General features: G+C 36.6%; 1 protein-coding gene across 1 annotated transcript in view; it reads left to right on the forward strand.

The window, feature by feature from the left end:
- The window catches only part of Unc79 (unc-79 homolog, NALCN channel complex subunit), a 211,737-nt gene that overhangs the window by 111,718 nt on the left and 82,428 nt on the right, over positions 1 to 17,591 (forward strand). Inside the window, exons 29-33 of the mRNA XM_033766768.1 lie at positions 7,201 to 7,487; positions 9,443 to 9,625; positions 10,142 to 10,304; positions 12,775 to 12,924; positions 13,504 to 14,718. Coding sequence (XP_033622659.1) covers positions 7,201 to 7,487; positions 9,443 to 9,625; positions 10,142 to 10,304; positions 12,775 to 12,924; positions 13,504 to 14,718 — 1,998 coding nt within the window. The remainder of the gene's footprint in view (positions 1 to 7,200; positions 7,488 to 9,442; positions 9,626 to 10,141; positions 10,305 to 12,774; positions 12,925 to 13,503; positions 14,719 to 17,591) is intronic.

Genomic DNA, 17,591 nt, shown 5'->3' on the forward strand with positions numbered 1-17,591 from the left:
ATATATATATATATGTATATCTGCTATAGGCAAAACATACATTTCATTTTCATTTTTAAAGTTGATACATTTGAACCACCATCATCTGTTCATTCCCTTAGCCATTCCTGATTTGCAGTTCTTCATTCATTTCTGTTTCTCAGAGAAAGGAGGGATTCCATTGTTTAGAAGACCGTAGGATCATATTCAGTGTGATATAGTGTAATTTATCATTTTATTTCCATGATATTGTAATTTATCATGAGCATCCTTAGGGTTGGAGAGACATTGATGAGGCCATTATGACAGCATTATCCACACAAATGGTGTCATTATTCACTGGGAAAATCAGAGAGGTTCTGAATACCAAAACAAACTTGGTCCCTACCACCTATGCATCATGCTACAGAATATTATGTTTTTCATCTAGGTATAGTTTAAAATAAACTTTCCACAATGCTAGTGATCCTCTCAGAAAGAAAATTTCAAGTAATAAGACTTTGAAGATAGGGTATATTATGTGTTACAGAAAGGACCTTTGAAAGGAAGTCAGGGAGTAGGAGATGAGACAAGAGAGAGCCCCAAAGGTTGTGAATGCAGATGGCAGATGGTGGCCAAAAGTATATTTTCTCTGTTTAAACTGATGGAAAAAAAAAAAAAAGGAATAGCGGGCACTTGGCAGAGTCCCTGTACTTGGATTTGTACATTACTCGTGTCTCTACTGTGCTGTGATTAAAAAATTAGAAGAATAGAAATGAGAATATCTGATCCTGAGCTTCACTGGAAATGTGATATTCACCCAATAACTTCCATGAGACTTTTTTGAGGTTGTTCTTATGTAATTTCATAAATTTTCTTAATTTTATTCCAGCTCGTCTTTTTCTTTTAAGGCTTCATTGAAATGCTAGCCTTTAATTACCCATTTTGATCTAACAAAAGAGTTCCCTTCCATCTTTGTGGGAAAACATGTACAAGTGTTTCTTGAAGTTAAGAAAAGCCTTCAAGCATCTAATTATCCCATCAAATGATCAGATGGAAAAGGGATAGATAATAGCATTGTTTAAATAAAACATGAAACTAATATTTCTGAGAAGGTAATTTACATGACACCCTCTTAAGTACTTGCTTAGGTTTGGAAATGGTTGGCTCAGTTACAAACTGGTGTTCCAGATTTTGCACTGTTACTTACTGGACATTGAATGTTTTAATTTGGAAGAAAGGCAGGTCAGGGTAATCATAAGACTGTACAGGATGGTTTAAAATAGTAATTAAATGGAAAATGAAAGACTTGATACTTAAGGAACATACTTTTGTTTGGTCTAAGTAATGAGCTCTTCTGAGCAGGCCTCTTACTGACTGGGCCTGAAATAAAGCAGATGTTATTTAATTAAGCAGCAAGACAATTTTAATTGCTGTTTAGGCTGAACTTTCTTGGCTGTGGATTCCATTTATGACTCTTTGATCTTAATCTTTATATAGGACCCACAACAAATAAAACAGAAAATTTTATTTTCTATCAAAAGTATACTCTGGAAGGCTTGTAAGGAGCTGAATTCCTCTGTGATTTGTATAAGTCAAACCAAAGGCCTTTGTACATATAAAAATATTCATAGGATGCTGTAGCTGAAACACTAGAGATATGCTAACATTCTCATTTTACATAAGACTGAAGTTTTGCACAAAGGAACAAGTGTCACAAGCTTCTTGGTGACAGACCTGGATCTCAAGCCCAGAGTTACTGAGTGTTGTAGTTATGTCATGTACAGTCAATCCTTCTAGGATTTCAGCACCTTTTTTTCATCCTAGTTAATAATATTTTGAAGTGCTAACCTGAAATCTGTGTAATTAAATATAAGGTAAATTTTTGCTAATGCTGTGAGATCCAGGGGTTCTTTGTATTTGGATACTTAAAAATTAATGGTGAAGATGACTTGAATGTAACGCAACAGTTATATCAGCACAATACTGAACAAACACTCATCGACCCAATGAACACAAGATACTTAATTATATCTTGTTTTTTATCCCCTGGAATAAATAATTAAATGATAATAGGTAAATAATAATAATAATAATAATAATAATAAATGTGTAATACCTCTGTACCTAAAAAGGATATTTATGCAAATCACCTAACTTTGACTCCATAACAACTCTGGATATATGTAAAGTATTAATCTTTTACTTTACATACAGACAGGAAAACTGACACACTGAGGATTAAATAGTTCCACTTATGTTGCTTGCTGAAGATCACATCTGACTATTTAGTGACAGATCTGATACTCTCATTCAAAAGACTTGGCTTTCCTTTTTTCTGCTAGAACTACCTCTAGATGTTGGTCTTAGGATGTTTCTGCCTGGTGGGACATGAGGGCACCAGTCTAGCTATGGAGTCAGGCCTGCTACAGTGCAGTTTAAGTCCATTTGTGTGTTGAGCAAAGAACTTTACCCAGATTGGTTAGAATCCCTGGTTGGCCCAGAGATGACCCAGTCCTCAGAGTGCAGAATTTTTCCAGTTCTGTTCTAGCCTGTGGAGAAATCTGGAGTTCTCTTGGCCCACGCTGTATCTCTAAGGGTAGGTGCTCAGTACTGTTAGTAGCACTGGTACAACTCTCTTGTACTGACCTTTGCCTCTGCATTAGTGTCCCTGGCTGGCATTCCAAATAACTTCTTTTTGGGCTCTCTTTCCTTCTACAGATAATTAAAAATTCATTAGCTTTTAAAATTACAAAATATCCATTGATCATTAAAGTCCAAAAAATCAAAGCATACAGTTGTTTTTATAGGAATGCTCTTGTTTGAAATTATATTTTTAGGAGATAAATTTTTTTTTCAGCAAACATTTACTTTCTACCTGCTCTACCAGGATACATGAAGAATACTAAGATGCATCAGAACTTTTTATATTCTCAACTTGCTTATGGTTAAGTAAGGGAGATAAATTATGAACATCAGTAAATTCTCATCTAGAGTGAATGTAATGGTACTTGGAATGGTTGCTGTCAAATGGAGTGGGAGGAGAGTTATCTACCAGCTGCACAATCAGTGACAGTTTTGTAAACAGGTGGCTTTTTAACCAGGCCTGGGTTGATGACAGTATGTAAATACATAGTGATAAGATGTGAGATAGGAAGGTATCGATAAGGAGCAAAGAGGATATGAAGTTAGCTTCTGGCATCAGCTTTCCATCCCACTCTCCTCCCCTCCCTTCTCTTTCCGCTCCTCTTCCTCTTTCTTCTTTCCCTCCTTCTTATACCCTACTTCTTCTTTCTCTTCCTTCCCCTTTATCTTTTCTTCACCAAGCCTCTCTTCTTTCTTCTTTTATTTTTGTGGTACTAGGGATTGAACCCAGAGTCTTTGTCCTGAGCTACATCCCAACCCTTTTTGTTTTGAGCCCTCCAGTGGCTGTACACATACAACAGAACTACTAAAAGCAGAGCATTAAGATAATGAGATATTGAGACCAATGAGGCAATATAATGGGAACTATGGGCAAAATGCAACCTTATTTATAGTGCTTGAACATTGATTTTTCTGGGCCAGATGCAGAGTAAGCTCATGAATTGGAGTCCTTTCTTCCTCCAACTAATTGTTACTTGTTTTGACAGAGGGGTCAGTGAGTCAACTTATTTGGAACAACGTTCTCTGTTTTTCTAGTCATTTCCTATTTTGACACTTCATCAACTTTTGTGTAGAAGACAAGATTGGAAATTTTACTTGAATTCAGTGTACTAAAACACCTATAACGAATGAGCACCTATTATGTCAGACATAGTTCCGTATGCTGTGAAGGATAATACAGATAAAGCATAGCATGTGCCTTCAAGGAGTGGATGTTCAATACATGAATAAATAAAATGTTCTGCCTTGTATAGTAGTTCTCTGCCACGTGCATGTTAGGAAACGCTGAAGGTAATTCTCTATTCTTTTCTCCCTCCCATCTTCCCTTTTTTTCTTATCTTTGGAAAGTAACAGAATTTAAGGGTCACATCTAATTAGTGAGGGGAGGGTGGGCATATATACTAAGAATGGCATGTTGGTTCCAGATCCACATAAAATATGGAGGGTAGAGGTGGAGCCACTCTCAAGGTGAAGAAAGTGGGACAAAGACACGAAGATGGGTCTACTCTGAGATCCACGAGTAGTCCATCTTACAGGAATAGGAGCATTCTGGATGGAGTGACAGGAGACAAAGTCTGGAAAAGAAGATCCTAATCCAGCCTGGTTTCTTATAACTTGTCTTGTACTTTGGAGTTTCAATCAGTTATTCAACTGTGCGGGCAGGCCATGGTGGACTCAGTCCACACTAAAGTTATGGTAGAGACAGCACTGCTGTGTGGTTATAAGGTTGCCTATGTTTTTCTTGTAGAAATAATAAAGTCAAATCTCAGAACATATTATTGCTGTATTAGGACAAATAAAGGAATTTCGTAGAGTAGAATTCAAAACTAATACGTCTTAAAATTGTCATATCTTAGAGGAAATATTTTAGGTATTTAGATTTAAAATGAAAATTTGTACATTTTATATACAATTGAAAGAATAATACTGTATCAATACACACTTTAGTTTGTCTGCAGCTCATTTTTCTCAGGGAGCTGGTTAAGGCGACTCTTCTGTGTGAAGAGTAACAAACATAAACCTACTCTATTTTAAAGAAAGAGGATAAAGTGCAGACTCACAGTGCTCATAATGGGAGGGGTAAACTCTTTTTATTGTAATTATAAATTTTAAAAATATTGTTTTATTAACTCATTCTTTTTTTAGTACATTTAATGGTTTGTTAAAGATCATTCATTACTATTTAGGGAAAGCAAATAGGAGCAGCAGAGCTCACTCCAAAACACTGAAGATCAGTGAAGATTAATCTACGGTGATATTAGGGGATGTTGGAAATGACAATCATTATGATTTGCTGGGAAAATGTAAGGTTAAACACACTTTTTAAAAATGTACATTTACAATGGAAATAAGTTTTTGGGATTTTAAACTGGAGTCTGATTGCTCATTTTCTAGATCTAGGATAGAAAAAATGGAGGCAGGGTACTTGTTGGAAGCTCCCTTTCTTCTGTACTGAGATCCTTAGATTCTCAGGGCTATAAATCAGATATTTCCCACTTCCATTTTTTTTAACTTTATGATTTTTGAAGTCTAGTCACTTTGGATTTGGAGGAGTCTGTCAAGTCTGAGTGATACGTGCTCTCCTAAACCTTGCACCCCAGAGCTAAAAGGAATTGAATGTCATACTATATTGTAGTAGCCATCACTTGCTGCTACAATAATATTTGACCCTGCAGGGAACCTAGATTCCCACACTCATCACATTTTTGGCCCAAAGTTGTCCAAGCACTAATGTTGCTCTAGTTGTAAAGTAATAGTATAGAGGGGAAAAAATAAAAATGGATATGTTTCAATACAGAAAAGAGAGTTCTCTAAACTTGTGTTTTATAAGTATTTACATAGGTATTGCTTTTGGCCAAATTTGCTATTAAAATGTTTAATATAATTATAATATACAGTGATGCTTCATATTTCCAGCCTCTTAAATAGTGCCCCACATAAATTTACTTCTTTTCTGATGCATACCTAATAAATAATATTAATACCTTATTGATTACTGTCTGCACATGAAACACTACAATAAATTGTTAGGTTTCATTTGAATGATTTTTGATAGAAAAATTCCCTAAAATATATCATACATATTTGTTCCTTCATGGACAGATGACAAGACAGAAGGTGTTAAAATCCCAAAGTCGCATTGACAAGCGTCAAATGATTTTCCTTATATTGGAAGTTTCTAGACTAAGTAGATTCTGCTGCCTCTTCAGTCATTGTCAGCTATCTCTTCTCAGCTTATCATTTTGGAACAGACCAACGTTATTCTGATCATCTGGGGAAACTAGATAACCAAGCTTGTTACCTTATAATGCAGGTCTTAACTAGTAATCTGAATTTGACATTATGTTCATGCAATCATCCCAGGGGAAAATGGGCTTCAGATAGCTAATTTCTGTATTCCATGGAAATATTTTTTATATCTTGCTTATTTTGATAATGTCCTGGAAGATTGATATTTTCTAGATTAATTGAGGGATCAGTGGGTATAAATTGCTACCTAGCTGTGTTGCATCATTTGTACAATAATTATAACTGATGTAACCGGGGCTTGGTTTATAATGTTTTTAACCAAAGCCTGCCAGTTAGTGTAATTTTTTCCTTGAAGCATGAGAGATGAGAATGCTTGTTTGTTGATCTAATTTGTTTTTAATATGGAAATTCTAATGTTGCTTATCAAAAGAAGGACAAGAGTGCAAGGATTTGAATAGTCCCAAACCATAAACACAGAAGAACAAATATCAATCTTCCTTCACCCGAAGGTCTAAACCAAGCCTTATCATAAAAGGGCTGAGGAATGATATCTGATATAATGTCTTACTTTGAAAACCTACCGAGAAAGTCAATGCCAGGGTGTTACTCAGATAACAGTTATTTAATAGGCTGAGAGGAAGCCAAGGGCTGAGGTATGCTTTGCATGTGAACTTTCAGTTCACCTTCCTGTGGTGTTTTTCTGTTTTTAAAAGTTCATGCTTCTCTTTCTCTCTTTCTGTCTGTATCCCCCAAATGTTTTTCATTACATACTGCAGGAATTTTAATGTGCTATTTACAATTTTGACTATCTCATTCAGAGTACATGTGCTGATATGTTAAGATTTGGAAACAATTTTTAAATAAGTTGATTCATGAATATGACTGAGTTGAGGTAGCATTTGAGCAAAATACTCCAAAGAATCTTTTTGTGCTCAATGGATTCCAGACTACTATTTTTGTGGTTATTCTCACATGTTTATTTAGTAAATCTGGAGGGGAAACTGCTTTTTATCACCAAGTATAAGACTTTGTCAACATATTTAAAAATTGCTAAATGCAGCTTAGCACTGGTAGGAGGACAACACTACCTCAGCACTCTGGTTTTGTCTCCTCCCTCTCACTCTTGAATGAGCTGATGGATGATGAATGCAGTAGCAGAAGCAGAACCGTTGGACTGATGCTTTGTGTAGGAGGCCATATGGTGCCTTTGAAGTTCTTGTCTAGAAAAGAAACTTTAAATATATAGTAGAAGCAGAAAGAATGGTGCGTTGTCAATGTCAAGTGATATTTTAGTGTGAACTTGTTTCTTAGGGCATTGCCAACTGACAGCCTTTCTTGGACTGACAGGGCAACAGTCTCCTGAGAATGACAACACCATCAAGGACCTGCTCCCAGAAGATGCTGGCATCGACCACCAGACAGTTCACCAGCTGATCACAGTGTTAATGAAGTTCATGGCCAAGGATGAGAGCAGTGCGGAGTCAGACATCAGCAGCGCAAAGGCCTTCAACACAGTCAAGCGGCACCTGTATGTCTTACTTGGCTACGACCAACAGGAAGGTTGCTTCATGATTGCACCTCAAAAAATGCGCCTGTCAACTTGTTTTAATGCATTTATTGCAGGAATTGCCCAAGTAAGTGTACAAACAGATTTCAGAAGTCACAATATTAGGATTTGTGTATAAGCAAGGCATAAAATTTCATTTAAAAACTGGCACTGATTGAGTATAAATAAAGATCTGTACAAATTATTTTGTATTAGGTGGGAGTATATGAAGGAGAATATAGAGATGAATAAGAATCAGTATCATGAATAGCGTGTATGGCTTTTGTAAAATATATGTAACAAAATTTATCATTTTAGCCATGTTGAAGCTTTCAATTTGGTGGCATTGAGTACATTCACTTTGTTATACAGCCACCATTTTCCATCTCCAGACATTATCATCCTAAAACTGTACCCATTAAGTGATTAAGGAATGGGAGTATTTTGTTGAGTTTTTATACAATCTTTTTTCCATTTTGGCTTCAAGTGGAGAGTTGAGTTAATCACTATTGGCTTTCCATATTTGTCTGATACTTCAAACTGCTGTATCATGTGCTATTCTTTATATTTTCCATACTGTCCATTTCCCTAGTGATGGTCATTCATATTGCTTCTGACTTCATACTACTACAAACAGCTTAGTAATGAACACCTTGTATATGCACCTATCAACCAATGTGATAATTCTTTTGAGATATGGATCCAGAAGCAGAATCGCTGGATGATGGGCTATATTTATACCTAATTAGATTGGTGCTGCAAATCTCACTCTTGAGGATGCCTGTACCAGTCTGCAAAAGTGTAGGACCTGGGGCTAAAAAAAAGATGTTGATATGAATTGAAGTTTTGTCACTGTTACTAGTTATTAGGCATCCTGTTCTTGTTTATTAATCAGTAACAGATTTATTAGAGGCAACATGTTGCAAAACACCTTTAATCAGTGCCTGTCTCATAGTAGGGAATCAAGAGATGGTAGCTCTTGTTATCAATTAGCTGAAACAGATTGTAATATAATGAAAACAAATAAAGTAGGAATAATGTGCATGTAGTTAATCTCTGACAGATACTGATAACTGAGTAAAGATCACCATTGATACTCAGCTGTCTGTGATGAAGAGAGATTATACTATTTTAGACAACAAATGTTTTTCCTACCCTCCCTTCCTTTTTTCCTTCTCATTTATCTACATCTACATTGTACATGCTTCATTTAGAAATATAAGCAAAACAATTAAAACCCCAGAAAATCCATGACAAAGATAACTAACATTTTGGTGTATATTACTCCTTACATATTTTCACAATATATCCATACATGTCCACATATGTGTATATTTACATTATTTTTATAACAATGGGCTCATTATACATACTGATATATGTAATCTTTTAAAACTTAAATTTATTATGAAATTCATATAATATAAACAAATTTGTGTCTCTTCCTATTTAATGACTATATAATATTCTGTTATTGTACAAACTATTTTATTTACCTAATTCTATATTGTTGAATATGGAGATTAATTTCAGTTTGGGCAGCAAAACCATGCTGAATATCTTTGCACATACATCTTAGAATGCTTATTTAATTATTTCCCTAGGGTACATTTAATTGCTATATAAGAATGTGATTAAAAAAAACAACTCTGAATACATACTACTAAGTCACTGTCCTGAAAGACCATACCAAGTTCTGCTTTTGCTAGTGGTATCTACAAGTGCCCATTTCTCTATGTGGCTGCCTAATAACTAAATTTTTTCCCAGTAAACCTAGTTTAATTCTATTATTAGTTTGATAGTCATGTTTAACTATATTTTATTTTCAGTAGGTAATGGAGTAAATAGGTGAAAACTTCCAATTTATAATCTTTTTATTTCTTGTGAGCTTGATCCTTCTTCTTTTATATATACTGGCTATTACTACCATTACTGTTTTGTGAAATGTGTGTGTTTTTGTTGTGATGGTTCAAATTTTTCCTTTTAACTTATGAGGGTTCTTTATAGTTTTCCTTCAGTTACTAATATTTTTTTCTATTTCAGGTCATGGATTACAACATTAACTTGGGAAAACACCTTCTCCCTTTGGTAGTTCAGGTGCTCAAATACTGCTCTTGTCCTCAACTACGGCATTATTTCCAACAGCCACCTCGTTGTTCCCTCTGGTCCCTAAAACCTCACATCCGGCAGATGTGGTTGAAGGCCTTGCTTGTCATCCTTTACAAGGTGAGTTGCTGCAGCCTCTCTGCTTTTGGATGGAGTACTTCTCTTAGTACAGCTTTAGAAAGACACTTTAAGAGATTTGAGTTGGAAATTTGGGAGGATAATTTTTTCAACTTTTAGAAGAATCATCATGATATACAGTCAGTATTGAGAACCAAAGAACTACTGAAATGAAAGTCAGAATGAGAGGTTGTGTTAGTACATGCTCTCAAAATGTTCAGAAAACAAAGAAGATATTTGAAATTGTACTCAACAGATGTGTCCTTGATACTAGATAATATTCTTGAAGGTAGTTGTAACTGTAAAGTGGCCTGAGTTATTTTCAGGGGTTTGATTCAAGAGGAAGAGAATATAGTCCCTGGTAAAGTGAACCCATGATCAAAATCTGAGTTTTAATTTTTCTGTATATTTCTTTTTATCCCCATGAGATACTGAGAAAAAAATGTGGCATGATCAATTAGAGAAGTTTATTCTTTAAAATAACCATTTGTATTTTTCTCCACCCATTTTATTGAGCAGTATCCATACCGAGACTGTGATATCAGCAAGATCCTGCTGCACCTGATTCACATAACAGTCAATACACTCAATGCACAGTACCATAGCTGCAAGCCCCATGCCACGGCAGGACCTCTGTACAGTGACAACAGTAATATAAGCAGATACAGCGAAAAAGAAAAAGGTACCTTCCATATTGAAATTCTATCCCCAACTTAGCTTGTATATGTAAATACATTTATGGACAGTGCTTTTCTTAGGAGATAAAGGGGTGCCACCAAAAATCATCATGGAATAAAACAAATCACTATTTTTTAAATCTCCCAATTTTCCCTTGAATATTGCTGCTTTAACTTTTTAATTGAGCATCCAAAATAACTGATAGGCTTCCAAAACCCATAAGAAATATTGTCTTCTAAAATGTTTGCAGCCATTTGATTAAATAACTTTTGTAAACTTTTCCTTACATGTTGGAAACATCTTGCTTTTGGATTGTGACATAAATCTTGGTTGACAATCAGAGGAGTCATCATCTGAGGGTCTCTAGTTTACCTCTGAACTTCCTGTACCCACAGAATTTGAATGGAGTATAAATTTGCTGAATTGCTTTTTTCCTAGCCTCATTAGCAATGGAAATGTAACAGTTCTGGTACATAAGTTTGAACTATTTCCAATCTTGACACTTTTTCTATCAATAACTTTTCCTCAAAGGACACAATAGAATGAAACTTTAAATGTAATAGAATTACAGCCTGCATATTTTCAGGTGAGAAATAAAGAACCAAGGTGCATATCTGTAGTGAATATCACACTCACTGTGACTAGACTTGTAAAAGTGACATCATCTATTCCAGTTCTGGGAGAAAGCCAAATGTTTGACGAGCATTCATGAATTTAGTACAGTCAGAATTCAGAGGAAATACCTCAGTAGGAGGGATTGGAGTCAGTGTTATATTCATTGTTTGTTTATTGCTGAAAGATCCAAGAATCTAGGTTGACTTCTGAGAACTAGCTTCTTTAAATTCTGGAACCATTGAGATCCTTTCTGAAGAATATCTTGTGTACTAGCTTAGGTCATAATCTTTGGGTAATTTGTAGGTTCCATTAAGTTGTGGATGTTCTCAGTGTGTGCTTAGTGTTTGGGCTGATCCCAGATGAACCTTTCTGCATAGGAGATACCACCTTGCTGTCTTTCCATCTCTATCATTCAGTATATTTTGAAAATTATTCCACAGTTATGTAATGGAAGTCTCAATAGCTATTTGCTCAAAAACTTGTATTTTTCAAAGATTTTTTAAAAAGGATAGAAAAGAAATAAAATAGATAATTTTATTACATTTCTCCAGAAATGTGAGAATTTGATGGGCATTTTCATCCTTGTGGAAGTTCACTGGGAACTTTGTATCCCCTTTGGTCAATAACATTTATTTTTTATTTTATTACAAAGATTACTATGGTTATTTCACCTAACATTTACTGCTTTAGGTTTTGTTTGCCTGTATGATTTTGTGTATTAAAACAGGATAAATCCTGAAAACCTAACAGTTGCCTTCCTCCTCTGTATTCAAGAAACCTTTAATAATCATAATCCCACCTGAGCCTCATCTTGCATATATAGACATAAACGTAGGCCAAATATGATTTTAGTCATATTCAACTCCAATAGTAGGTTAATTCCATTTATTGTGATATTAAAATGCATGGTATACCCTTTTCTCTTGCTGCTTTGTACATGGTACTGGCCTTTCCAAAGGATGAAAGAAGAAAATTGGTTAAGTGTACTTTGTGAGTTGCAACATAACAATTCTTTGCTCACTAATGTGTATTTAGCTTTATATTGGTTTAAAAGTGACCAAATAAGGATAGAAGAAAGGACAAAGACATGAGTTAAATAGGCACTCTGAGTGGCCCATTTTTTATGGAGCCTTAAGTAAGAATAAAAGATTATTTTTAGGACTCATGAGACCTATAACAATTACACACGGTAAACATCTCAGAGAAGAGCTTTACTTTAATTGGAAGAAATGTTATTTTCTGTTTTCCTTTTCCTTTGTTTACTCTTTCATTCCTAATCATTTGTGGAGCTTTTGAGATGACAAGTGGCTTTTCTAAGCTTTTTCTGTGTGTTGTGTGTTTCATTACCAAATGTAGAGTACAGTATTTTGCATTCACAGAGTATAAGGTGCATGTACTGTTAGGCTGTGTCTATGCTAGTTTCCATATCCCAGGAAGGCATATACTTTTTGGAAAGGGTAAGACCCATTTATTTAGTTTAATTTCCTTTTGCAAAATTAGCCTGAAAATCCATCAGGTCAGGCAAGTTTCAGCAAACTGCTGGATGAAGTAGCTGGCATCTATGTGTCATTTGGTCTGCAGTGCACTGGAAAAGTTTTCCCAGGAAAGCTCTATTGGAATAGAGATGCCTCTCAAAAATACTGCCAATGATCACATAAAAAATGATCAGCAATCTTATAACATGTTGCTTTGTTCAAGACATGGATATTTTGATGCCTGGGTGAAACATCAACCTATGACTAGACTTGAAGAAACCACCCCAGACTGTTCCAGAATGCTTTCACTGAAATGCTTGTATAGACACAGCCTAAGAGAGAATAACCTCTTAAGTGTAATTTTGACTTTCTCTCCCCAATTAGAAGAAGATAGTGTTTTTGATGAATCTGATATTCATGATACACCTACTGGACCCTGCAATAAAGAGTCTCAAACTTTTTTTGCAAGATTGAAAAGGATAGGCGGCAGCAAAATGGTGAAATATCAGCCGGTTGAGATGAATGTTCAGAGAAGTATGAATTTTTTCTCTTAGTAATTTTATGCAGAAATGTTGTACTCTACTGTTTGTTTGGGGTGAAATCTTAATTTTATTATGTTACTACATATTTTGAGACTGTTGATTTTATATATATGTATGCACAAACAGTATATATATATACACATTTATATATATACGTGAATGAACAGATACATCATTAATGTCATGATTGTCTTCAAGGGCCATTGCTTGATTTGATTTGTTGCAAAATGTTTGCTTCTCTTCCACACAATATGAATATAGTTTCCTAGATCTGCCTCAGCCAAAAAATAATCCCCTCTTCTATGCACAAATGAGCAGAGCTGAGGAATTATCCCAAGACTTGATTTTGGAAATCAGATCTTAAACTACTATTTTGGTTTCTTTCATTCCAAAGTTTTCCATTTTCTGAAATTAGAATGAACCTTACAAAAATTTGGCCAGAAAGTCAGTTTTCCCTTCTGGTGGAGCTGGGATTGTGATTATGATTCATGCCAATAGTGTGCCCAACTATGAGGGGAAAGATGGTAAAATCTCCAAGTAAAATAGTACTAGCTTTTTCTGTTTTAATCAGGTGAAATAGAACTGGCTGAATATAGAGAAACGGGTGCATTACAAGACAGCATTCTCCACTGTGTGAGAGAAGAAAGCATTCAGAAAAAAAAGCTGCGCTCTTTAAAACAAAAATCTCTTGATATAGGGAATGCAGACTCCCTCTTGTTTACATTAGATGAGCATCGTAGAAAGTCTTGCATAGATCGGTGTGACATAGATAAGCCTCCTGCCCAAGCTGCTTACATCACACAAAGACAAAACAACCACGGACGTTCTAGACAGAATTCTGCTACGAAGCCTGACACCATTGAAATACCTGAGAATCCAGCTATGGAAGGTTTTCAAGAAACCCGAAGGCCTGTAATACCAGAAGTTAGGTTAAACTGCATGGAGACATTTGAGGTGAAAGTAGACTCTCCAGCGAAGGCTGCTCCTAAAGAGGATTTAGATCTAATAGATTTGTCCTCAGATTCAACATCTGGTCCTGAAAAACACTCTATACTCTCAACATCAGACAGTGACTCTCTTATCTTTGAACCTCTTCCACCCCTCAGAATAGTGGAAAGTGATGAAGAGGAGATGATGAACCAGGGAAACAACAGTCCTTCTGGTAACAATGCTGCCTCCTCCCCCTCCAGCCCTAGCCATCCCTCCGTCCTCAGCCTAAGCACAACTCCTCTTGTTCAAGTAAGCGTGGAGGACTGTTCCAAAGACTTCTCCTCTAAGGACTCAGGAAATAATCAGTCAGCAGATAACAAAGACTCTGCCCTCATATCCCTGAAAGATCCTACAGACTCTGAAGATTTAGCAAAGCCAGAGGAGCTGCGAGAGTTCTCCTCTGGCAGCCCACTAACACTTAAGCAAAAGCGAGACCTCCTTCAGAAGTCATTTGCTGTCTCTGAGATGTCAGTGGATGATAATTCTGACCCTGGAACTGAGGAAGAGAAGCCTGGGCAGATGCTAAGTTCAGGGGCCAAAACTGTACTTCTCAAAGTTCCTGAAGATGCTGAGAATCCAACAGAAAGTGAGAAGCCCAATACTAATGCTGAATCTGATACAGAACAGAATCCTGAAAGGAAGGTGGAGGAGGATGGAGCTGAAGAATCTGAATTTAAGATTCAGATTGTTCCCAGGCAGAGGAAACAAAGAAAGATTGCTGTCAGTGCTATCCAGAGAGAGTACCTTGACATCTCCTTCAACGTTCTAGACAAATTGGGAGAACAGAAAGATCCAGGTAAGCTCATCTCTCTTCTTTTTCCCAGCCTTACCTTCAAGTTTGTGCATCTTACTTGATAGAGTTTTGGCAAAGAATATGCATCAAACTCAAGATCTTATAATGTCAGGGTGTGACATTATAATCGCTTCATCATCACTTTGAATCCTCCCTGCTTACTAGAATATGGTGGATTCAGATGTGGTTCTACTGGCTCCATACATGTTTCTGTGTTTGTTGTTTCTAAACTCTATAGTTGATTCTTGACTATGCTTGCAAATAAGAGGCAATGGTTAATTCATATCAGGATATTTCAAATATAATTTTAGCCTTTTTCAAACAGAACCCATGAATTTGAACTTTTTGCTTTTTTCCCCTGATCTATTAAGATAGAGTCCAAAGGAGGAACAAATGTGAAGGGCTAAAATAAGCAAAGATACTTGAAATGATTAAGAACTGCCTGTATAATCATTTAGAGTCTGCAGTTGATTGTATAGAACCAAATATCAGGAACCAGAAACCACCAGTTGCCATCTAACCCTAATCCATGGACATCATTTGATGATGAAATTGGCAGAGCACGTGGATTTCTTGTCTCAAACATCACTTCCTATGTTTTATTGGAGACACTGTTTCTTAAAAGATAACTTTAAAAAGTGTCAAGCCAATAGTATACCTCATCCTAAAATACAGTCTTCTGTAATACTGCAGTACTGTTTGGATAGTGACAATTATTTTAGTACGTTCATAGACTAGAGAACATTGTGAACTGGCAAAGACCATGTAGACTTATAGTCTGACACCGTTTTATACAAGAGGATTCTGAGGCTTAGAGAAGGTAATGATGTGCTTTGTCCCCAGTCAAACTGCCAGGACTGTGCTCCAATTCTAGTCCTACTTTTTTCAATGCTTCTCCTTAAAGCAGCTTCTGTGAGAATGTGCTTGGGCTTCTTTAACTTGCCCCACACTGATAGGACAGAGCTGTGTATGTTCAAGATGTTTTGTTAAAAATTTGCTGACTGAATAGCCCTGTGTTTGGAGAGGGCCATACTCTGGCCAGCGGTGTGGGGAGGTCCTGTTCATAAGAAAATATAAGAATTCAGGAAGATTTCAAGGGAAACTGGGATACCTTTTCATTTTTTGGAGCCAGGAAAATTGCTGCATATGGATGAAGGATAACATTGGTATAGAAACTATGGAGATTTTATAGGGTAGAGATATAGTAAGAGCCCCAGGATGAGTAAATAGGTTATAATACATATGTTTGCATGTGCATGTGTTATCTACTTCATTCACCCTTAGGTCTGTTGCTCCTCAGGCTACCAAGGAAGAAATTATTTTTGTATCCATATATTTGATTCCAGAACAAGAGGAAAATATCCAACAGTTATGATAATGTGTGTGTTTTTTAGTTTATCAGCATATTTGCATAGTATGTGATATTTACATTCCTTGTGGGTAGTTGGTACATGTGCACAACCCATCTTAATTCTCTTTTCTATTCATTTTCCCCATCCTCCCTTCCTCTCCCCACCTCCTGATCCCCTTTCTACATTTGTACATATTTGTAGTACATATTTACATTCTTTGTGTGAAGTTGTATGTGCACATCCCAATTCTTTTTTTTCATCCCTTACCCCTTTCTTCCTCCCACTTTCCTCCATCTCATGATAATGTGTTTTTAAATGTTTATATTACTATACAATTATAATGCTTTTATATCTCTGTAGTGCTCTACCTCCCACAGACATGCAGATCTTCTGTCCTTCCCTGCTGTGCATTGGGAGGAGGCCCATGGACTCAGAGTATGACTCAGATTTCTCTAGACTTTCTTGCTTCTCTCTGCGGGAGTGAGAGAGGCCCAGCCACCTACTCCTCCTAATTGTTGCAGATTCACAGCCTTGCCACTGCTAATTGCCTGAATCCCAGGACCAATTCTACTGTGCACTCATCTCTCAGTGTTAGTTTTTTGTGAGACATCCCAGAGTTCTGGGCCATTCCTTATCTTCCTCTCTAAGATTTCCATGAGGCCTTGCATACTTCCTGTTCTGAAGTTTTCTACCAGGCTACTCCAGTTCACAAGCAAATTTGAGCTCAGCCTGAGCAAGTTAGTGACTTAGTGAGATCCTGTCTCTGGTTTGTTTGTTCGTTTGTTTGTTTGCTTGTTTTGGCACCGGGGATCAAACTGAAGTCTTTGTGCTTGTGAGGCAGGTGGCAGATGAGCTAAATCCCCGGTGAGATCCTGTCTCAAAAAAAGAAGAGGAGGAGGAGGAGGAAGAGGGGGAAGGAAAGAGGGAGGGGAAGAGGAAGAAGAAGATAAAGAAGAGGAGATGAGAAGGAAAAGCAGAAGATGGAGGAGGAGAAGTGGGGAGGGAGGAGAGGAGGAAAAGTGGGGAGGTAGCTCAGTGAAAAACTTGAGTTTTTCACACACCCTTCCATTGTGTCCTTAGAAATTCAAGATCCTTCACGAACAAAATCCCTTGTGTGTTTTCTGCCCCATGATAATTCATTGCCTTATTAGTCTAATGAAAACCCAGCTTTCCCTGAGGACACTGCTTTCCTGACAGCCCTGCATCATTAGGCCTAGGTCAGGGTTGGGCATCTTCCTTGACCATCATTGCCCCTTTCAGACCATTCCCTCTTTGTCTCTAAAATTTCCCAGTTCTGACTCTTCTGTTATGTCACCACATCACTCACAGTCTCATTGTTACACTGTTACTAACACCCGGCTCTTTTCTATTTGCTAATGGATACGATTCCTTGCTCTTATTACTCTTTTCTAAATTGTTCCTGCCCTAATATTTGATGTTAGTGACTCTTTTGACACTGTGGCTTTGCTTCTCAATTCCTTGAATTCATCTTCTCTAGAGTTTTTTTTTTTTTTTTTTTTTTTT

Source organism: Fukomys damarensis, unplaced genomic scaffold (assembly GCF_012274545.1).
Source record: "Fukomys damarensis isolate Sample0158 unplaced genomic scaffold, DMR_v1.0_HiC HiC_scaffold_21, whole genome shotgun sequence".
Lineage (NCBI taxonomy): Eukaryota > Metazoa > Chordata > Mammalia > Rodentia > Bathyergidae > Fukomys > Fukomys damarensis.